The sequence below is a fragment of the Odocoileus virginianus genome, chromosome 30 (genome assembly GCF_023699985.2).
Source record: "Odocoileus virginianus isolate 20LAN1187 ecotype Illinois chromosome 30, Ovbor_1.2, whole genome shotgun sequence".
Taxonomy (NCBI): domain Eukaryota; kingdom Metazoa; phylum Chordata; class Mammalia; order Artiodactyla; family Cervidae; genus Odocoileus; species Odocoileus virginianus.
This window is the reverse complement of record NC_069703.1, coordinates 12578643-12603019: the sequence shown is the minus strand read 5'-3', so window position 1 is coordinate 12603019 and position 24377 is coordinate 12578643. Positions and strand designations below refer to the sequence as shown.

General features: G+C 42.9%; 1 protein-coding gene across 1 annotated transcript in view; it reads left to right on the top strand.

The window, feature by feature from the left end:
• Positions 1 to 24377, top strand: part of PLEKHM3 (pleckstrin homology domain containing M3) — a 207057-nt gene that overhangs the window by 84221 nt on the left and 98459 nt on the right. Inside the window, exon 5 of the mRNA XM_020893655.2 lies at positions 8052 to 8245. Within this exon, the coding sequence (XP_020749314.2) occupies positions 8052 to 8245 (194 nt within the window). The remainder of the gene's footprint in view (positions 1 to 8051; positions 8246 to 24377) is intronic.

Here is a 24377-nt window from a genome sequence, read left to right as displayed (position 1 = left end):
TATTTTTGTGGTGGTGGTCCTTCAAGTGACAAGGTTTGATTTTGAGAGGACAGGTAAGTAATAAGGATATTAGGTACCACACTTCATCCAGGAAAGTGTCCTTTGTGAGACTGTTCCCTCCTAGGCGCTCAGGAGACAAGGGAAGATTTTTAAATCAAGAACAGAGCTGGTCAACTTTATCTGGATCATCTCTCACTGACATTAAGTAACTGTGTTCCATTTAGTCCAATGTCTGTCTGTCTTTGCTCAAATGCTGGGATTTAACTTAATGTTCCTAATTGTGAGGATCAGTTCAAACCTATCAGTTTCCAAGACCAGACATCGTTCTGTTCGAGCCGCCTGCTCCCCCTAATTGCAAGTACGTGACTGGCTTGAATATCCATTTGAAAGAGTGAACAAATGGTTTTGCAGAGTGGAATGAAATCTGTCATCTTAAGCGCTTCCTTGTCTGCCCTGCAGAGTAATAATAATCCTAATTATTTTTAAAGCAGGATTTCATCTGTTTTCCAATGTACATCCTGCAGATTGAATTGAGCCTCAGGATTACCTAGCAGCTAAATTCTATCCTCCAATTCTACAGCCATTTTTCTAATGAAATTGTCTTTGGACAATAGTGTTTCCTCTTACCCTCCCCCCTTTCAAAAATATCAAGCATGACAAAGAGGTAGTAAAGAAATCAAACTTAGCCTGAACTCTTCCTAAATTGTGCTTTTAAAAAATATTTTTGTTTCCTAGCCTGAACATGCACATTCCATTTAGTTAGGGGTTTTCCATGTTACACAAACCATTTCCTATCTCTTCATCTTAAGAGGCATTCAAGGCAAGCTCTGCTGGCCTTGCAGAGCTGGAGAGTAGCTCGCTGATGGGAAAAGCCACTTGTTCAGAGTCACTGGGAGATTTTGAGAACAAATTGTAGTTAAACTTAAGATCTCTTGATTCCTCCCCTCCTCCACTAGTCCACAGCACCTATTTTAATAAGACCAAGAAGTGTTGATCTTCTTAAAACTTTGCTATGATTTTTCGTAATAGAGGTGGGGGAAAATGCTAGAAGGAAACCTTATACCAAAGCAATCAGTGGTTATTTTACTGTGATTATAGGTGGATTTTTTTCTTTCCCTAATCTTTGCTGTTCTGTGAAAGTCGCTCAGTCGTGTTTGACGCTTTGCATCCCCTTGGACTATACAGTTATGGAATTCTCCAGGCCAGAATACTGGAGTGGGAAGCTTTTCCCTTCTCCAGGGGATCTTCCCAACCCAGGGATGGAACCCAGGTCTCCCACACTGCAGGTGGATTCTTTACCAGCTGAGCCACAGGGGAAGTCCTAGAATGCTGGAGCGGGTAGCCTATCCCTTCTCCAGCGGATCTTCCCGACCCAGGAATCGAACAGTCTCCTGCACTGCAGGCGGATTCTTTACCAACTGAGCTATCAGGGAAGCCTTCTCCTACTCTTTAGTCTCCAAATTTTTAGTAATGTGATTACATTATTTTTACTATTTTATAAATTTTAACTGTCACATAGCTCTGTAGACTCTATTTCAGAAAATTTGTACTAGAAATTACCTTTTTTTAGTACCTCAGAATTATCATTATAAATATGAGTCTTCTAAATCTTGTAACCAATAACTTCAATGTGGTTTAGCATGGTATGGGAGGCTGTTCTTTCTGTAAGGAAATTACCTTGTACTGCTATACTTTTATTCTTCTTTTTCTGAACATAATATACTTTCACATTTCGAGGTTAAAAGTACAAAGGACATATACACATGGATAATCTCCTTCCCTTCTCTTCCTCACACCCATCCTGTTCTTCCCCACAGGCAACCAAATCACTCCTTCCAGAGATATTTTACCTACATGTGTTTTATACAAAAAAGGCAATAGGCAATATAGTGTACATGCTGCTCTTAGAAAACATTCCATTTAGGTCATAAAACTCTTCCTTGGACTTTTAAAAAATAGCCATTCCATGTTCCATCATGAATTTAACACACCAATTTTCCAACTTCTTTTGATGAGCATTAAAGTTTTCTCAGTCTTTCTAATATGACAGTGATTCTATGAACAACTTTATACATTATTTTGAATGTAAGTTCTTTGATTCATGAATGGGTCTGTCTGTAGGTGACTTCCTAGATGTAGTACGTACACCTGTGAGTTTGATAGATGTTGCCAAATTGCTCTCCATCGGGTTGTATGCTATACTTTAACATCTCCTTGCAGGTGCCTCCTTCCCTTGGTACCAGGATGTCAGCTCTATCTCTGCTGTCACTGTGCTGCCTCTAGCTGTCCTTCCCCTTTCCTGCTTTATTAATTCTAAATATATTGTGAACTTAGAAACAAATAATCAAACTGATAGAAGTGTGTGATTCAGAGTCACGGCCAGAGCCCTGTAAAGGACTCATTCATCTGTTCAGCAAATGTTTACTGAATACTTACTGTGCTTACCATTCTAGGCATTAGGACATATGTTCTGCATCATGAATTTCAGGTGATATAAAAGACAGTAAATAAATGTACAAATAAGTGACTTCTAGATAATTGAAGTGTTATTGGACTTTAGTTTTGTTTTAGAGTAAAGACAAATGGAAACCCACACACCAGTGTACTGCCTCCTTAAATTATAGGTTCATTTCCATTGGTAGCCCACTTGCTTTCTATTTGACTGGGGAGGAGAGAGGGACAGAACAGGAATTGGGATCTCCTCTTTTAAAGAGTGATGAACAGACAGTTGTTGGTGGAGTATCTAAAAAAGAACTGTGAATGTAAACAATGCTAACAAAGAGCAGTGTATTCCCACATCTGAGTTTTGGCTTAAGATCTACCATGAGCTGACCACAGATAAGTCATTTAAGTTCTCTGGACTCAATTTTCTATTCAGTGCAGGTAATGGTAGAGAAAGAAGTCCCTTCCTCCAGATGATGAGGGGAACCTCGGCTGACTTTGATTCTTACCACCCCCTACCCCTCACTACAGTCTTCATGACATTAACCAGCCACCCTGTCTGTAGCCAGATTGGTTGGAAAGTGGCTGGGTTCAGCAGGTTTTCTCTAGTACTCCATGTCCCAGAGTTTTAATATGCTAACACACTACACTTTGAATCATCAAGAGAAGAATGTGGCATGTGGCATGTTTTTTGTTGGACCTCAGAGGATCTTTTCTATATGACTGGCATTCTTGGGACACAGGTTAAGAAAAAACTGAACTAAATTATCTGTTGTTGTGCAGTTGCTCAGTCGAATCCGACTCTTTGCGACCCCATGGACTGCAGCACGCCAGGCTTCCCTATCCTTCGCCATCTCCCAGAGTTTGCTCAAACTCATGTCCATTGAGTCGGTGATGCCATCCAACCGTCTTGTCCTCTATCATCTGCTTCTCCTCCTGCCTTCAATCTTTCCCAGCCTCAGGGTCTTTTTAATGAGTCAGGTATTCACATCAGGTGGCCAAAGTATTGGAGCTTCAGCTTCAGTCCTTCCAATGAATACTCAGGGTTGATTTCCTTTAAGATGGACTGGTTTGATCCCCTTGCTGTCCAAGGGACTTTCAAGAGTCTTCTCCAGCACCACAGTTTGAAAGCTTCAGTTCTTTGGCACTCAATCTATTTTATCTGTACCCATTCTTGTTATTCTAAGATTATGTTCTCATCTGTTTTACTCTGATCCATTTTCCTCCTTTAACAAAAACTAAATTCCTCATCACCACCACCACATCATTCTCCTCCTCTCCAAATTGCTATCATTGGTCACCACATTGCTTTTGCCCCATCACATTATTATCCAGGACTGTTTTTGTGGGGGCACATACCAGGATACCATTCCAGAACCTCTCAGAATTACAGAAACCTGAATGACATTTGAGAATTTTTATTTTCAGAGGTAGCTGTCACCAGCATAACAAAAGATGTATTATATTAAAATCTATACTAATGATGGTTAGCTTGTTAAAATCAAGTGACAAATATGCTTATTTATAAATACATATGTGTATCTAGCAGATTTGTCATTACTGGTTTATGGATGATTATAACCTGAACTGTGCTGTTTTCTCCAACTCCTCCTGAGTGTGAGATGGGGAAGAGACCTGCTTCTACCTGGCTCCCCTCCTCCTCACCTCTCCCGAATCATGTTGACTTCAGGTCTGTGAAGAGAAAAAGTGTTAGTCGTTCAGCCGTGTCTGACTTTTTGCGACCCCATGGACTGTAGCCCACCAGATCTCTATCCGAGGGATTTCCCAAGTGAAGAGAGAACCAGTTCACAAACTGCAACAAAACCACAATCACAGAATGAAGTTCTTACAGCTTAAACTATTCTAAAGTTAAAGTAGCTATGGAAAGAAACTGGTGTACTAATATTATTAATATTAATTATTTAATATTAATAATAGTAATATAATTAATCAATTGATTAATTGTTTAGTAAGCTACTAACAGGCCAATAGGTTGGAAAAACGAACTTTCAACCCTGTAAAAATTGCTTCTAATCTAAGTGGAGTAGGATCATGGAAAAGAATGCCAACCTAAGCCATTCATTTTTTTTTTTTTAAGTAAGGAATACTGGGCTTATCCTTTTGTGCCTATGAGCTGAGTTTTCATATCAGAAACAGCACTCGGGTTTTTGATGTTTTTCATAATTTGGTAGGCAAGAAGTAGGACAGTAGCTCTTGGCTCTTAAGTAGAATATATTTAGTGTTCCCTTATAGCTCATAAAATGGTTCTATTAACGAGAAAGAAACTTTCTCTCATGTAAACTTCGTCACTTAAGAATATCACTGTCTTCCTTCCATAAGCAACTATATATTTTTAGAAAACCTTTTAATTACAGTTGAGTTTGAAAGTAGAGTGCTCATACCAGCATAGAGGATAGTTTCGAACTTCGATCACTATATCCCCACCGATTTCCTATGTTGCAAAAATAGCATTTCATATGGAATTTTGAGTCCTCTCCCAAATTCCCTCACTGATTTAAGTGGTTGGTTCTCAAAAAAATGAGCATGTGCTTTGCAGCCAAAAAGAGCTCAGCATGGCAGGGATTTATGTGTTCACACACTCAGGCAGCGGGGGTCATAGTGTGCCTGTATTCTCCACACTAGCTAGTAACTTCGGGAAACAGGGCCTTAGACTTTCTTGAGACTAGCTCTGTTTTTGTTTCTAGTGATTTTAGTGTATGAATGCTGATGTCAGTAGCTGCCATCCCATTTGTCTCACTGCTTTTACTGTCTCTGTAGAAGACTGTTTTTTTCCCCCACTCGGGCTTAAGTACCACCTGAAGAGAGAAGCCTTTTAAGGCCTGGGAGACGGGCCAGTGCCCTTTGTCCTTCTGTTCACCTACTAAAAGGTAGCATTGTTAACCTAATTCAGCAGGGCCCTGGCTCAGTATAAACACTACTCAATAGAGCCAGAAAGACTAATTGAATTGTACAATACATCATTCTTCAGCAACAGTTTCAAGTGGATTGTACTTCATTTTCCAAAACACCATCCGTTTTTTCCTCATTTAAAAATTTTAAATATAGCAAATATTTAACCATTATAAACAAAACATTTGAACCCGATTCTGTCTTTCCCTGCTGAACGGTGAGCTGTGTGAGGGCAGCATCCTGCCCGTTGTGGTCTCCACTGAGTGGCCAGACACCTGCTCTGGTGTCTGCCATGGGTGTACCTGTGTCTCCAGACCTCAAAATGAGGCATTATTTAGCCCCATCAGCTGCTGTTTCCAGTCTGATTACATAGTGCAAGGTTTTGGCTGATTCTCAGTGCCGCTTCATGAGCACCATCTGCAGAGACTGTTATCTTCTCTGACTCTTTAACTCTGCAGGATCCCAAAGGACCATGAAACAGAACAGGCACCTCAAAAATAATTGCTTCTATAGGGAAAATTACTCTTATTAGAAAAAAAGCATTGATGCTTTTCTTTTGCACCTCTATAATTACATATGAGCTTTATAATGAAGAACATGGCAATAGTGAATTTCATAAACACGTGTTTTAATCAACATACAATAACCATACATTTAGTTACTGGGCTTCCCTAGTAACTCCACTAGTAAAGAATCCGCCTGCAGTGCAGGAGACCCCAGTTTGACTCCTGGGTCAGGAAGACCCCCTGGAGAAGGGACAGGCTACCCACTCCAGTATTCTTGGGCTTCCCTGGTGGCTCAGTGGGTAAAGAATCCACCTGCAATGCAGGAGACCTGGGTTTGATCCCTGGGTTGGGAAAATTACTTGGAGAAGGGAAAGGCTACCCACTCCAGTATTCTGGCCTGGAGAATTCCATGGACTGTAAAGTCCATGGGGTTGCAAAGCGTCGGACACAACTGAGCGACTTTCACTTTCACTGAGTTAGCACATGTACAGATTGATCGAGTGCATGGTTGTATCTGCTTGTTGTCCCGTCCTTACCCACCTGGTGCATTTCTGTTTATCTTCCTAGACCTTGAGCCGGTGTCGCCTGCCTTGCCAGGCCTGCCCTGGCTCCTAGCCCCCTTCTCCCCAGCATGGTTGACGTCTCCCTCCTTCAAGCTCCCAGTGGACCTCATCCATGTTCCTCTGCAGTGGATGACTGGCTGTGTGCTACGTGTATATTTTTGTTTTAATAATTGGTCTGTTATACTCAACAGTGAATCCCAGGAGGTTAGGGAGCATATCCTGTTTATGATTCATCAACACTCTTCTAGAGTGGGAACAGTGGATTTTCAGTTTTGTTAATGAGCAAAGTTGTTTGTTCTGTTTATGCTGAATTCCAGTCTTACTCCCATTACTAAAGAGGTTTCAGTGGAAGCTTTGTGGAGAGGTTCATGTCCTCGTAGCAGTGAATTGGTATGTAAAGATTCCCCCAAACCACCCATGGGTCATGCGTTAGTTAAGCTGTAGCTCAGGTGCATTTTGTTTTTTCTATTTATCTCTACTGACAAATGACATTTTAAAATCAGCTTTCATACTCTTGCTGTTTACTGCCAGAAGTGGTTATAGAGTTGGCTGCATCTATTGACTAGAGTCAGCCCAAGTCCATGAGCCTGTGCTAAGTCGCCTCAGTCATGTCCAGCTCTGCAATTCCATGGACTGTAGCCTGCCAGGCTCCTCTGTCCGTGGGATTCTCCAGGCAAGAATACTGGAGTGGGTTGCCGTGCCTTCTTCCAGGGGATCTTCCCCACCCAGGGAGTGAGCCACCGGTCTCCCATGTCTCCTGCATTGGCAGGTGGATTCTTTACCACTAGTGCCACCTGGGAAGCCCCCAGCCCAAGTCTAGACCTGTACTAATAAAAGCAACTCTTTTCTGCTCACTAAAGTGTACGTTTGAGCTTGTTTTCTATGCACATTGTTCTGTATATAATATCCCCTTTTCCCCCTTTTTGAGAGACATTCTTTCATTCCTTTTGACGTACATGGTTTACCTATCTTTTTAAAGTAACTACTTTATAAAAATACTATAGAATATATGTACATATATATGCACATAGCTTTAGTTTCTAAAATCAGCATTGCTGTTAAGAGTCTTAATGAATTATTTTTAAAACTTTTTATTTTGAAATAATTATTGATTCACAGGATGTTGTATATAGATAATGTAATACAGAGGGGTCCTGTGTATCTTTCACCCACTTTGCCACTGGGTGTATCTTAAATAACTGTAATACAATATTTTTTTTAAAAAACAACAGGAAATTGACATTGGTATACTGAGTCTGTATAGTTCTGTGTCATTTTATCATATATGTGAAAGTGTTAGTCACCCAGTCATGTCCAACTCCTTGCAACCCCATGGACTGTAGCCCACCAGGCTCCTCTGTCCATGGATTCTCCAGGGAATCACACAATCAAAAAACAGAGTTAATATATGCTGTAATTCCTTTCAGTGCCCAGGTTGCTTTCACCGATTGAGTTTCTTGGAAGAGAGAAAGAAAAGCCACATTTTATACTTGGCTGTACCATGGGCTTTTTCGCTTGGCTGTGTTCAGAAAACGCCGTCATTTTGGTGTTTGAGCTGTGGTCCCCAGCTGGAGGAGGCGTGGGGAGCCGGGTGGCGCGCTGGCGCTGATGGAGGGAGTTTCTCTCGTAGGTGTCCAAGCAGGCTAAGGAGTTCCTGGAGTACGTGTACGAGGAGCCGCTGATCGACATCCAGCAGCAGAACCCCATGCTGTACGGACACGCGGAGCCGCTGGCCGCCGTGGTGCGGCTGCGCCGCCGGCTGAAGTCGCTGCGAGCCTATCTGTTCAGCTGCCGGGCGGCGGTGGCCGAGGATCTGCGCCGCAGGTAAGAGTCACGTATGTCAGACAGCTCCGGTTTGTGTTTCCTGCCCGCCCCGGGAGGTGGTTAGATGATCTCCGAGGAGTAGCTGGAATTCTGTGGTTCTCCCTCGGGGCTCATCTGACTTTTTCCTCTGAGGGCCTCTGTCTGGTTGAGCCAAGCACAATGAAAATAATATCTCAGCGGAGCTGAAGGCTTTTAACCCATGCATCGAGTTCCCACGACGGTGAAGACCTCTCTTCACCTATAGGTTAACTTGAGATAATATTCATGAAGTGTCTTCATTTTGTAGTGTCTTATAGTTTCTCCAATTTCAGTTCCTATTATCGTCAGTGAAAATGAGCATGTTTGAAATATTTCATAGCTCAAAAACATTTTTTTTCAATGAGAAATTAGTAAGTGGTTATTCAAATCTTATTTTATAGACAGAAACAGACTTGGTAAATGATACAGGCCGTAGAGCTGAAATTAAAATACATTAAAAAAAGAAGAACAACCCACCATAAAAAGACTCAGGATTCTGCCTTTTCATGTTATCATTGGCATAGGCTGCTTTTCCATAGGTTGGTTATGTCTAAGTTTATGGAACACACAAGTCCATTCTCAAGCTTTATGATCCTTAACATAAAATTGAAGTTAAAAAATGTGTCTGCTCTCATCAAATTCCTTTTTTTACGGCTAGGTTTTATTGGCATTTAAATTCTCACCCTTGGTAGACACAAACTAGCTTATACTTGAAATAATTGTTGTTGGTGTTCATAAGTACCTAAACATATCTTTTAATTGTTTTTTTTAATGGCAACTTGAAGGCATACATTAGTCATAGTTTTTGGAGGCAAGCATATGTGAATAAGAAGTTTCAGAAAGTGATTGTTTGCTATTTGAAATCTAATTAATATCCAAAGAACCCCAGGCCTCTGAAGAAGATATTTTGAGAACAATTAAATGTAGATAGTAAAGGATATGTAATATCTAGACAAGCTCTCTTAAAAATAATAATGAAAAGGCAGCTGCTGTGGAGGAAAATACTTTGCAGCAGTAGTCATTTTACCTAGTTGTTTTTCAGAAAACACTAGAAAGTAGTCAAGATTTACTCTTGTAAAGTCTAGGCAAATCTTAATTTTAAAAGATCGGGGCTTTGCCTGAAAGGCAATAAAATTATGTGTTTCCAACAAACCTACCAACCAAACTAGATACAAGATTTTTGACATTCAAAGTATGTTTGTTCTATTACTCTCAGTACCTTTTGGCTTTGCTCAGAGCTGGTTTTTCTTTGTGCTTTTATTTTTGAATAATGTTAAAATCTACACATGGAAATCATGTTGGATACCTTTATGATATAATGTTTTGCTGTGGTTAAATATGCCAAATCTGGGCATACATTTAGAAATTAACTAGGAGATCCTTTCTTCATATGGATGACTAAGCATACCTACGCTGTTCCAGCAGTTGGGTGGCTTACCACCATGCACTACTACGCCTTATGGCCAGACCACCAGGAAAGGAATGGAAGTTCTAGAGAGAAGGCAGTCCTGGGGCTGTGAGAGTGAAAATAGGAGTCTTTTTTTTCCCCTCTTCATTTCTCTTTCCTGGACTTGTTCATGACCATTATTCAGTGCAGTGCCTGGCAGATGGTGCATGTTTAGTAAGTACTGAATGTATGGATGTAAGGAGGGATGGGTGATGGATGGATGTCTGTCACAGTGTCACTTTAGACCACTGAGCCATGGCTGGTAGCCCAATTCGGAGAAAGGAGTCATCTTCAGATTCTTCTTTTTCTTACTTCCCTGTCAGTTAGCACAGTATTTGAACCTTCTGAAACCTTCAGAAATTGTTGAATAAATGAACAGACCAAACCAGCCCCAAAAAGATTTGGTTGGTTCTGTTTCTGGGACGGCTCTCAAATCTTTCCTTTGCTTTTCACTTCCAATGCACTCCCCTGGTTCAGTCTCAGGACCATTACAGTATCCTAGCTAGTCCGTCTCACTTGGATTTCTTTCCTCGCCAACTGAATCTTCACAGCAGGCAAATTATTAAAGCATAAATATGGAATTAAAGATCTACCCCAGTCTAACCCAGTATTTTGTTCTACTCTCTCAAACACAAATAATTATTTACTTCTTCCCTCAGTACATTCTGTTGTGGGAATTAAATGGATTTTTACAACTGAAGGGCTTACAGTAGTGCCTATACACAGTAAATAATAAATACTGTTATTATTAATACTGCTTTCTTACCCTAGATTGTTCTTGTCTCTAGCTTTAAAAATCTTTGTTAAAAGAGTCCACTTAAAAGCAGCCCCTGATGCTGTGTAACTGGAATCAGGCCCCTTTTCCTGCTCCACACTGTGTCCGGAGAGGGGTGAGCAAGAGGAAGTGGGTTGAAGAGCTAGTCTGGCACAAGGCCTGCGGTTTCTGGGTATGCGGTGCATACTTATCTGTGCATTTATTGCATAAAAATGGGTGGAGCAGAAGGCTCCCGAAGACTTCCTAAGAGCAAAGAATAAGACGATGATTCCTACAGAGCCCTAGGAGAGGTGCTATAATTTTTTTGTTGTTGTCTTAGTTTCTGTATATTTATATAATCTCTGAGGTTACCAAGCTCTCCAACCTGGCACAGAGAAAAGTACACCAGTAGCAAGCAGTCCTCAGCTTTGGGAGGGGGGTGGTTTTGGGGGGAGTTAAGAACTTTTTTGGATTTATTTTAAAATATGACTGTTTAGTGAAATATGTCTAAGGTTTTCTGGGATGTCCATACTTCTTACAGCTGGACCGTGCTTATTCATTCTGCCTTCTTCAGTGTCTATAAAAATAACCACTTAACAGAGGGGATCACCACCTCATGCTAAAATGCCTGTCACCAGAAGCCATCTCTTACCTGTCTTTCACTTTTATACGGAATCTGACTTTTTAAAAACAATATCAGTCAACAGTACCTTCAGTGGCAATAAACTTGTTCAAAAGCAGGATACCGAAGCTTTCCTTTGTTTAACCGGGGGTACCACCTCTAGAGTGGGGTGGGGCAGGGGAGTTTCGACAGTGAGAAGGACCTGCTGGGCACAACTAACCATATAGAAATTAAAAGAGGGAGGAGTTGATGAGCAGCAAGGGAACCAAAATAGAGCAAGGGAATCCAGTTCTTATCTAGTCGTAAAAGGCATTCTCTCCCTGCCTGGGTTTTACCTCCATATAAAAGTTGCCATTAATCTCCAGCAAGTAGGCCCAACATGCTGAAGACCTGTCAGCGCCGTATAAACAGAATAAAGCAAACTGTTAATATTGCTGTCGTGAGGAACCTGGAAACAGACTGATTAATCGTATGGGCGCTAGACCGCCAGGGAGCCAACTTTGGTCATTGCCTTATTAGGGAAGTCGCATTTGGCTTTTAGGCCTGTCATTACAATGACCGTCCGGTTTTTATCCTCACTGTTTTTGTTATTGTTGTTAAACGAACGCCTTGTTCTTGAACCCGAACTGCAAATCTTGACTGGCAGGGGTGATTAGTTTAGAAAAAGTCAGTGTCTTCCACAAAGTCTAAAATGTTTACAGTGCTGACAGTTCAGGGCCTCTGAGGACTCCCAGATGGCGACCTTGCTGGATCAGTTCAAGGTCTAGTTAACTTTTCACGAGAAGAATTATTTACAGTGTCCACATGTGGAGGTGCGTGAAGTATTCTGTGGAAAATCTTGGCACTGTCAGGATACATCCGGATGAGCAGCAGTTAAGGATGTGTTCAGGAGAGACCCTGGGAAAAGCTGGGAAGTGCCTCGGCCCAGCATGCTCTGCTGAACACAGGAACAGTGGGATCCAAGCGTAAATCAGAAGTCATAAATGGTCACCTCGGGGCCAGGTTTGCCCTCAGACATGTTTTGTTTGGCCTTTCAGGGATGGCCCCACCAGGTTTTAAAGTTGCGAAATAGTAGCAAATGTCAGACCTACTCAATAGACATGAATTTGAGCAAACTCTGGGAGATAGTGAAGAACAGCGAAGGCTGGTGTGCTGCAGTCCATGGGGTCGCAGAGAGTGGGACATGACTTAGCGACGGAACAGCAGCAGCAGAAGCGAACATTTAAATAACTAGGCCTTTTCATGCTCACACAAAATAAAGCTCTCTCGTTTCTCTTAGGAAATCAGAAGCTCTGAGTACACAAGACTTCCCTCATTGCTGGATGTAGCAATCAGCATTACGTATTAGACTCTCCACTTTGCCATAGTCTCTGCCCCTCCTGTTATCTCCCCAAGCCCACTGACAGTTGGTACATAATATATTGCTGCCCTGTGCTTCTCATCCTCAGCCCATTTTATTTATTTCTGATGGTCAGATAATCATGATTTTATCAGTTAAAAAGTACTTTCCCATAAATATACTCTTTGGTCTTTACAAGAGCCCTTCAAATAGGTAAGACATGGTATTTAGAAAAAATGGAAGGAACTATAACTCTGAGATGCTACGTGACTTGCCTGAGGTGACAGAACTGGCAAGAAGCAGAGTTCACACTTGGAACCAGGCTTTCTGATGCTCAAATTGCTGCTGCTTTCCCAGGGGCATTTTCTGGTGGCGGTGATGTCCAGAAGTTTCTAGACTCTTCAGAGGAAGGAAGCCCTTTTATTCCTCCTGAAGGCCTTCATTGAGATTGTCTAGCAGAGTGTGAAGGCAGCAAGGTGGCAGATAGTAATGTCTCTTGCGTGGGAAGGTGCAATTGCCGTTCTCACTGCCAGTGCTGGGCTTGGAGAGCAAGGCATGACTGTTGGCTTAGTGCTAATGAGCATATTTTCCTCCAGGTTTGTGTTTACCAGACCTTTCTGTTGCACAGACCTGTAAATGTAGAGGTGTCTATAGGGTTATCTTATCCATGTCTAAAATAAATATTACAATCTCTTTCTCACCATCATTTCATAAAAGAACATAATAATGCAAAAGAAAAAAAGGGTGAACAGCAATCACACAGCTTTTTAAAGTCAAATAGATTTAAAATTCAATCTACTATTCTTTTTTTGGTCTCATTTTGCCTTGGATTGCTGAAAAACATTGCCAGAGCAATACCAGTTGTTTAGACTAGGTTTTCAGAAATCCTGAATTAAGTCATATTTTCTCTTCTGAATGCTGAAGTGAAATTATCTAGTCCAAAGATATTACAGAAATCAGTTACAGATATTGCAGAAATCAAGATATTACAGAAATCAATTGGTGGATGCCTGAGTGTTTCCCATTCTCTATCATTAACAGATGATTGGGATTTTGGGAGCCTGGTGAATCCAAAGTTCCTATTATTATAAATATTTAAAACTAGTTTCTCTCCAGCACTACTTGAGGCCAATAGGCAATGTTATGCCTGCCTTCCCAGTTACCTAGAGCACAATTGTGATGGTTCTGGGGGAGCAGGTGGTCCTACCTCTTTGTTTAGTTCTTGGCTTAGACCATTCTGAACAATTTGACAGCTTAATTTAGGAATCTTTGTGAAAGAAAGTGTTAGTCGCTCAGTCGTATCTGACTCTTTGCTACCCCGTGGGCTATAGCCCACCAGGTTCCCCTGTCCATGGAATTCTCCAGGCAAGAATACTGGAGTGGGTAGCCATTCCCTTCTCCAGGGGATCTTCCCGACCCAGGGATTGAACCTGGGTCTTCAGCATTGCAGGCAGATTCTTTACTGTCTGAGCCACCAGGAATCTCTAGACAATGCCAAATGTGATTCTTCTACCTTGAAAGTCACCTTTTGCTGTTTTCAGTCTCACATTTATTTGAAATTATATCCAGAATTAGTTCTCACTGAAATACCAGCTTTATTGAACAGTGAGAAATTTCTGTCATAGAAACCAGCATTTTTATTAATTTTGTCTAGCCTGCTGAGTGCCAGAAAAATATGAGTGAATATGTATGTGTGTCTGTCTTGTCAGACTGTCCTTACCTCCTCTTCCTTCAAGCAAAATAGAGCAGCTTGCTCAGCTCTTAGAAACAGTCCCCAGAAATGTCTTTTAATGTACCAAGTTTCCTTTCCCATTCCTTACCCCCAGGGAAAGCTGTCTGTCTGACTACTGAGTTCACTAGACAGGAAGCTAAGTCCAAAGGTTGAAACACCCTTTGGGTGTCCACTAGCATCTCAAACTTAATATAGTCAAAACTGAGCTCGTATCCCCTCCCCCGCTCCTGTTGCAAACTGCTCCTGCTGCAGGGCCCCCATCCACCTTACTGGCACCTCCACCCATCCAGTTCAGGCCAAACACCTTTCTCTCAGTTCCGCACCTATCAGCAAATCCTATCAGCATCACCTTCAAAATAGATCCAGTCAAATTGAAATCGTCATAAAACCATCACTTCCCCTGCTACCCCCTGGGTCGGAGCCACTGTCGCTGTCCCCTGGATTTTCATGGTAACTGGTCTCCCCCTTCAGTCTGTTCTTAAGACTACAGTTAGAGTTAATGTGTACATTAGATGATGTCACCCCCGACTCAGACTATCTGATAGCTTCACCTCTCTTCACCCAGGTAAAAGCCGAGGACGAATATGGCTGGTTCCCCATCCCCTCTCTGCCCTCATCTCCCGATACGTGCCTCTGCTTTCCTCTGTTCCAGCCAGACCAGCCTTGTTTAGTCCTTGTGCACAGCACGCAGGCTCCCTCGTGGGCTTCTATGCTTGTTTTCCTCTTCCCCAAGTAACTGCAGAGCTGGCTTCCTTATCTCCCTTAGATCTGTGTGCAGTCATCATGTTCATGAGGCATCCTTGACCACTGTATTTGAAATTGCACCCAGCGCCCTCCCTGACGCTCACACTTCATCTTTTTAGTCTCTGCTTATTACCACGTAATGTAGTGTTTTATATTGTCTGTCTCCCTCTCTGGAGCCACACGTGTGGCTGTGGAGGTCATGCTTTTTGCAGCCTGTATAGCTGTGCCCAGAGACCCTGTGCTCTCCACACTAGATGTAAGCTACGAAAGGTCATGGCTTTTTATCTGTTTTATGTTCCTAGGCCCTGTTGTATCTCCAGAGCCTTTAACTGTACTGTGTGTGTGTGACTGTGTGTGTTAGCCACCCAGTCATGTTTGGTTCTTTGCGACCCCATGAACTATAGCCTGCCAGGCTCCTCTGCCCATGGAATTTTCTAGGCAGGAATACTGAGTGGGTTGGCTTTTCCTACTCCAGGTGATCTTCCCAACCCAGGGATCGAACCAAAGTCTCCTGCTTGGCAGGTGGATTCTTTACCACTTAGCCAAGGCTTCCCAGGTGATGTCAGTGGCAAAAACACTGCCTGCCAATGCAGGGACGCCAGAGACTTGGGTTCAGCCCCGGGTCAGGAAAATCCCTTGGGGAAGGGGATACCCACTCCAGTATTCTTGCTTAAAACATTCCATGGACGGAGGCACCTAGTGGGCTAGAGTCCATGGGGTTGTAAAGAGTTGGACATAATTTAGCGACTAAAGCCACCACCGACCACCACTGTACATGCTACTTTTAACCCAGTCATTTTGCTTAGTATATTGTGAACATCTTTTTATGCCAGTAAATATTTGTCTAAAGCATCATGAATCTCTGAGTGAAAATGGTGTTTTGATGCGTGAACATTCTGATGCATCCTCGATCTTGGAAGTATATGAGGATATTATTCAGTGCGCCCAACAAAAGATTACATGAGCTGAGAGAGATCATTTCATAGCAACAGCTCCTCATCTCTCTACCTCCCAGTAAGTCAGGCATATTAGGTAGGGGGATTATCTGTTACAGAGAGAAAAGATTGCCTGCTCTTGTGACTTGAATACACTTAATGTCTCCTCTGGCAGCCTCATTCTTAAAACACAGTCTACACAGACTTGACTTTCTATGTCTCTGAACTGCAAATGAGGAGTGTCTATAGCCAAAATCTAAGATCCAAATGTACAACCGATCATTAGCCAAAATCTGGTTAATACTGAATTTTAGAAGGATGAGCGCATTTTAGCCACAACATTATCACTAAATTAGTCTCATTAAAGATCAGAGATTATTAGCACTTCAAAGTTATAGATAACATTTCTTTAAGCCCAGTAAATGAACACAGCTGTTTGTGTTCTCTGTAAGATTTAATATTGCCGAGACTTTGTGGCTAGTTTTTAAGTTAGCTAGTTAAAAGTGTCTTTGGGGCTTTCCTCTCAACAGATTAGCTATGTGAATCTATCAAGACTCAAAACCTACTAAAACACAAAATGTTATTTTGATAGTTTTTGAAAGCAGCCATTTTCAGTTTCCTTTAAGAATTCCTTTTCTGTTGAATGACTCGAAGAACCAAAGTTTTCAAGTCAGCTAAGCACCTCATCTCCTGAGCCCCTCCCCTCCCCTCATTTTTCTCCAGAGATCTCATTCAGCAAATTATATATATATATGTGCTAGTATCAGTACTCTTAAAAAGGAGCTACAGACTGCAAAGCCATCATTCAAAACTAAAACACTAATAAGCTTTGAGAAAGGAGCTCTGACAAGTTATATATTAATTTTACTACAGTGTACACAGAACTTTTTATTTATGGAGAAATCCATAGCAAGTTAAAAAGTTATTTTATCTTATTCTGAGATTAAATGAAATCTGTAGATCATCAACAATCATATTCCAAGAGATGACAAAAAATAAAACTCATGGCAGAAAAAGTGTTATCTTCTTGGAATTGTGGCATACCATAGGAATTTGAGCTAGGATCTATAATGTGATATAATCTATCATTTTTATAATCAGACCCCAGAATAATAACAACCCAAATTACTTCCCAAGTATTTCTACTCCAGGCTTTAGATCGAAGAAACTTAGGCACAGTTTCTGAATGAACATGTAAAAGAGACCCTTTTTTCCTATACCTGTCTGCCAAGATATAATATCTGATGCAATCTTGCTACTTTTTCAACCAATGAGATTAGCAAAATGAAGTATCTAGAGAAATGATTAAAGCTTGTTTCTTCCACATGGATGGGTATCACAATATCTGCCTTTGATTTAAAATTGTTCTTCCATTAGCTAGGAGCATGGCCGGACATAAGAGTCCTATCCATATCCAGTCTAATGTAACTATTTCGGGAAAAATTTGTAGCTCATATCAAGAACACCAAATTGCATCTCCCTGGGGATATTTCACCATGCTTTTTGCTGATTTCGGTGTGGGTATGTGTGCCCTCCAAAGGAAAAATACTGCAACCCTTTCCATTCCGTACAAATTACCTCACCTGGAGCACCGACTCTTGGAAAACACAGTAATACTTTAGGAATGAGTGGTTTTCCTTTCTAAATTACTCCTTATGCACTTCTACACATAATCTTTCTTTAGATCCTTACAGTTTAGAATCAAAATTGGAGATTTTCCCTTGGTGTTGTCTTTTTTATTTTGTGTATCTGTGTGTGTGTATTTAAGAGAGAGAGAGTGATGGAGAGACAGAGATACATATGGAAGAAGGGAGGGAGATGAGTCTGTTTTTTAACTTATTTATTTTTAAAATATTTATTTATTTGGCTGCTCTGGGTCTTAGTTGTGGCATGGGGAATCTCCTTCCTTGACTAGGGCTCAAACCCAGGCCCTTCTATTGGGAGAGTGGAGTCTTAGCCATTGGACCAGCAGGGAAGTTCTAACTGATTCATTTTTAACTGGAGGATAATTGTCTTACATGATCGTGTTGGTTTCTGCCATGAATCAGCCATAGGTACACGTATGTCCCCTCCCTCCTGGACCTCCCACCCACCTGCCATCCCATCCCACCCCTCGAGGCTGTCACAGAGCACCAGTGTTGAGCTCCCTGCATTATACAGCAGATTTTCACTGGCTATCTGATTTTATAAATGATAATGTGTATGTTTCAATGCTGCTCTCTCCACTTGTCTCACCTGCTCCTTCCCCTCACCCTGTGTGAGATGAGTCTTTAAAGCATATCTGTTACATGTGTTAAGATATTTTCATTTTAATCATTGGGTTTTTAATGCCAGTGATGCAGCTCAAAGAACTGAGTTTTAGGGATATGGCGATATCACTAAATCTGTCATATCCCGCAAAGGGTGTGCCTACTTCAGGGCCTGACTAAGTCCCTTTTCTTTCATGAGCATCAGGGCTCAGTGGAAACTGAGTTGAAGTCCTCAGAAATTAGTCAGGTTAAATGAGTCTTGATGTGTTTGACTCAGTGTCCTGGTACAAAATAGAAGAGGGCTCCCTACTTGTTTTATCTAGACTCCTGCCTTTGATTTCATAGGCCATTATTTCTGCATTTTTAACCCCAGGTGCCACCTATATAATATAGGAGATCTGAATCACTCATGACCTTTTTTCCCCTTTAATCTTTTCTCACCTTGCTCCCTGGAACAATCTGTAAATGAAGCCTGACTTGCCTGCTCAGTATGTCAGGAAATTCTAAAGGCTATGAAATAGAAGTAGTCGGCACGAGAAACAGTTGGGCTGGTTGGTCTCCATGGTCCTTCAGCAGGCTTCTTCACTGCCCTTTGGTGTCAGAGACCTTGCCGGTGCCGCCTGCCAGCGATGCCGTGTTCCCTGAGTCGGTGAGTGAGGCGCGGAGTTGACTCTCCTTAGGATGTTTGTCCTCCGGCTCTGGTGTCAGGACAGTTACGTTGGCATGAGCAGGGGCTGTCGTCATGCTTAGCCTGCTGGTGAAATGCTGTCTGACCTGGTAATGACTAGGCTGGCAGTACAGTGAGATCACTCACTGCACAGAAAACCCTCAACACAGCTTCCTCCCCAGAAATCAAAGGCCGCACCCTCCTGCAGCAGAGAGGCCGGTTACCGAAGCACTGCCAAGTCAGACAACCTTCAGTTGATTTGTAGCTTTCAGTTCCTACTATGTTGAGGTCTGGAGGGAACATTGGGGAAATCAGTAATTATGTTTTACATAAAGTCTTAGTAGAAACTTGAAGCATTTCAGTAAAGAAAAGAGTGTATGTATGTACACTCACCCTCACACATGGCAAACGTTTATTTGGAAGAGCTCCTAGTGGGGCCCGTGTCCCATTTCCTCTAGGCCTTTCCAGGCTCAGGCTCTGTCATTTTTCCCACTTTTCTCTCTGTAGCTTCTGATTCTGCACTGGCTTCTTCAATATTAGCACGTGAATATGCCCAAGTGGCTTCCATCTCTAAGAAAAGAATCCTTTCTTAGTCCTGCATCCTTCTGTAGCTATGGCCCAGTTTCTCTCCTTTAAAGTGAGTTTCTTAAAAGAATAATCCACAGTCCTTCGCCCCTCTGCAGTCTGGTGTCCTTCTTCCTCCCGAGGTCACTAATGAATTCCATTTTGCCAAATCCAGCAGGCACTTTTCAGGCCTCGTGAGTGTCTTTCCCGGGTTATTTGACCTCTCCAGGCCTCTGATGCCATTGACCCTCTGTCCTTAAAATTCTCTCCTCCTTTGGCTTCCTGGATGTTGGCGCTTCTGCTTTTTCTCCTATCAGACTGCTCCTTTGCAGCTTTCTTCCTGCAGCTGTTCTTGCAATCGTGCTGCTTTGCCAGCATCTGGTCTTTTCTGTTGCTCTAGTGTGTGCTGTCCTGGGTTGTTCCTCACTTGCGTGTCTTTGTAGGCACACAGCTCTCCTCTCTGGATACGTGATGACTCCGCTTGGACATTCCACAGACAGTTCCAGACCTCTTCCCCGATGGCTGAGCTTCCCTTTCTCCTCATGGCCAATTCCTCTTCCTCATTCCCTGTGTCACTGAATGGAATTTCCACTTACCAGCTTCCATTTACCATGAGCAGTGCCAGGCTCCTTCCTGGCTTCCGTTTCCTGTTAGTCTGCATGGCACGTGGATGGTGCTGCAGAAATGTCTCTGTGGTAGGCTCCCTTTCTCTCCAACCCAAGGGTGACTATCTAAATTCTGTTCAGGCTCCCATCATTTCTCAGCTAGTTTACCCCCGAAATCATCCCATCTCTTTAGTCTCTTTCCCTTTGTGCTGTCAATGAACTTTCATGGGCACAAAGAATGAGTTTGAGCAAACTCCAGGAGATAGTGAAGGACAGGGAAGGCTGGCGTGCTGCAGTCCATGGGGTCGGACACAAGTTAGTGAACACAGGCACAAATCGAATGCTGTCTTTCTCTGCTTGAGGCGCTCCTGTGGCTCTCATCTCTTCGGGGGTAGACTGTGCTCCATGCATCTAAGCTCTGTCACGTCTGGCTGCACACTTTCCAAGCTCACACCTTGCAGCACCCTGGTTCCCAGCATGGGCCCATACACACACGTACACATACAGAGCTTGTTCCCTGAGAGAACGATGCTTGTCCTACCCACATCGTCCCCTCTAACCTGGAATACCCGCCCTTCCACTCCTTCATGTGGGTTCTGACGTGTTGGTTGTGAGGCTTTTCCTGACCAGGCGTCCTGCAGGCTCGCTCACCCATGCACTCCATGCTGGAGCTGGAGTTATCTGCTTACTTGTCTGTTTATCTCACTTATTGGTAGGTATCAGGGGGGAGAAAACTATGTCTTCTCCAAATTTCCTGTCCTATGTGTACCCAGCACCTGCTTATTACAGTCAAAATGTGTGCTGATTTTAGATTCTTCACCACGGTGGCAAGTCACAGAGGTCATAGGGCTGAGCTTCATTTGCATTGAATTCCTGCGCCATATGGTGATCACAGGTTGTTTTCTGACCAAAAATCCTCAATGACCATTCATTCTGTACTGAGCGCATGAATGGTAAAATTATAAAATCAGTGCTGCCACGCCTCTCAAGGAGGTGCCAAACTTTGCCTCCCACACGGGAGCTGCTTCCCCGGCTCTCCCTGAAGTGGCTATGTCCCCTGCAGAGCCCTATGATGCTCCCCAAGCACACCTTGGGCCTGTGACTTCTCCACCAGGTCTTCCGTTACTCACTCCTGGGAGGCCCCACTTGTTCCATCCGTTCCCTAAAGAGCTCCCGTCAGCCGGGCCACCTTGTACGCCGAAGCCGCTGTGGGGGGAAGCCCTTGGCATCCCCCAAACAGGAAGTTGCCTTTGCTTTTTCTGGGCTTGGCTTTCATGTCTTTATTTGCCCTGCACTTCCCCTGTGGACATCAGCCTAAAGAAAATATCCCAAGAAAGACAAACACTGTGTGATATCACTTATGTGTGGAATCGAAAAAATACAGCAAACTGGTGAATATAACAAAGCAGCAGCAGACCCGCAGATAGAGAGAAGGAACCAGTGGTTAACAGCTCGGGAGCGGGGCAGCAATGTAAGGTGGGGGAATGGGAGGTGCAAACTCTCAGATGTAAGACAGGCTCCAGGATGTATTGTACAACATGGGGAATATAGCCAGTATTTTGCAATACCTGTATCGTTCCAATTTTAGTATATGTGCCACTAAAGCGAGCACTGCAGTAACTGTAAATGGAAGGTAACCTTTACAAACTGAATAAAAAATTTTAAAAAGAAGATATTCAGAGAATGTCTTACCAATTCAGTCTGCCTTGAAGACGCAGGCAATGAGAAAGAGGGACAAGCTGATGGGGTTCTCTGAGCCCACCTTTGAACCCTTCTCCCCTCTAAGCAGAAAAGCAAGTCCCTCCCTTTATTTTTTTTTTAAGTCCCTCCCTTTAAATAAATATTTTTCTTCTTTTATGTACATTAAAAAGTGTTTATTTACATTAAAAAAGACACATTTTAATGCCACACTGTCTTCCCTCTCAGGAAATTTATTCTCATATTTGACTTCAATGCTTTCTTGATACAATTTCCATCCTCATGGAGAGGAAAAGCTGACTAGCATTACCTGTCTTAAAAGTCTGTATTTTTTGTGGCCACCACTAAGTCTCTTGGACACAACACCTCCTCCAAACACAATATACTCAGTTCGTTTTCCTTTTCTGTGTATATTGCATTTTCCAGTTCTTTGTGTCATTAGGACTGAACTCTTGTAAATTATTAGTATTAGACACTGAAGAGTGCCAAAGAGGAGCCAGCAAATACGGTGCTTCTGGAAGGGCCGAGAATTTCTTCCAGAGGGAAAGAGAAAATAAATATGTGGAATATATTTACACACAGAAACAACACATAGCTCACTTTAGCTGTATACACATCATGGTAAAGGAGTATGAGAGACGACTGTGCCCAAAGTTGGTTAGTTATTGTGAGAAGAATGAACAGTGTTTGAAGGCAGTGAGGACCCACCTAGAGTGGAGAAAGTAGAAATCCTCTTTGTTGCTCATCAGCTGTGTTCATTGAACATATCCATCTCCAGCCCTTAGCACAACACCTGGCTCATTTTAGGCTCTCAGTAGTGTTTGTTGACTTGATCACCGACTGACTGTAGTTCTCCAGTAAGGGTAAACCAGTGTGATTCCACTTGTAAATTTGTAATTGATTCTTACATCCTATATACTCTCAGTTGTGGGAGTTTAAGGATTTTAGAGAAGAACTCTAAGTAGCAAAACATTAGCGATATGCTACCCTGCTAGGGTTCATTTCAGTCACCTTCCTTCTAACATTTTCTCCAGCTGACCTTCATGTGTTCAAACCAGCAGAAAAGGCAGGAGCTCACCTTGAAATGATTTCCCAGCCTACTTGTTCAGTTCACTCTGTCTGTTTTTCTCAGCACTGCTGATACACTGCTTTCATTTTATTTAAGGGACTTCATTACGAAGCAGTTGCCTCTTAAAAAGATAATTCCTCCCATTCAACTACACTCAAACATCCTCTGTCCCATATTAGATGACCATATTCTGCTGCCCTACTGATCCCACAGAAAGACTGCATGCTAGGTTTGCTTCTCTGCACATATGTTTGGGTCTCAACTTGCAAGTGTTTATATATATTTAAAAATATCTAAATGTAATCTTATATTCTGGATTAGGCCTTTGAGGAGAAAAAGGACATTAGTGAAACAATTGGTTTCACTGAATAAGGTCTGATTTACATAATTGTTCATTTCTTCATTTTATCAATGAACCATGGTTCACGGTTGTGTAAGATTAGGGGAAGACAGATAATGGGTGTAAGGGCACAAACATTTCACAAAGGGAGGCTGTATTGGGAAATCAAGTACATGTGAACATCCTGGTTCTTTTCAAAGCAGTTTTTCAAGCATGAGAAAAATTACAGACTACCAAAGTGTACTTCAGATACTTCTAGGATTTGTAAGAGACAAAATAAAACAACCCGTGTTCATACCAAGCCTCCTCCTATTCGGTTTCCTCCGAGATCCATTCCCCCCCGCCACCGCCCCGTTCCCAAAGCTTCTGTGCTGATGTCAGAAGTGCCCCTGGCTCTCCCACATCTCTCAGCCCCACACCCCCAAGGGCCGCACTTGCTCTCCCCTGCACAAGCACTCGCTGTCCAGCGCAGATAAATCTCAGTGCTTTATCCCGTCCCCCAGCAGCCTGCCCCGTGCTGGCCAGTGACATCACCATCCTGACATCCCAGCTAGATATCTTAGAATCACCTGCAGTTCCTTCCTCCTTTTTCACCCATTCCACGTGTGGCCAGTCCTCTCAAACGGCCTGTTGTGTGCACTCACCCCTTTCCTTTCTCCTTGCGGTTACCCTGGGCCACAGGTGCCTGGTCAGGACTGTCCCTGCCTGCAGTCTTGCCACCCTCCCCACTGCCTTCAGGAAGAGGGCATGACCTAGCACATCAGTGTCACTTTCCTTCTTTTAAAAAGTAGCAATTGGTCTATATTGCTGCTGGCCTAAACATGTGATAAGCACCTACCCAGAAGAGCAATGTATTATACAGCTAAATAGACTGTCAGCTCACACCCGCCTCTCTCCTTCCATCCTTATCTCCAGGAAAGTAGAGGAAGAACAGGCCTTTGGAGTCAGAAAGTCCTGGCCTTGAAGCCCAGCTCTATGACACTGGGCAAAATAGTCTTTGCCTCTGAGCCTCAGTTTCCGCTTATGTCAAATGGAGGTGGTGCCTACCACATGGGGCTGCTGTGAGAACCAAAATGAGATGTTTATCGAGGGCCACACCCGAAGCAGGCTGTTCTCATTGTTAAGCCTGTAGGGGCCCTGAGGAACAGGCCTGGTGACGATCTCTGTACCATATGTGTGTGAACTGGGGCCTCGCAGTAGGAAAGCTTCATCCCACGTGGAGGGACTGAGCACCTCCCTTGCACTCTTCCCAGCTGGGCGGGGACTGCGTGCCACCTCCTGTCACATGTGCAGGCCCAAACCATCCAAGTTGAAGGGATCCCAGCCTCAGGAAGTGAATCCTGTTCTTC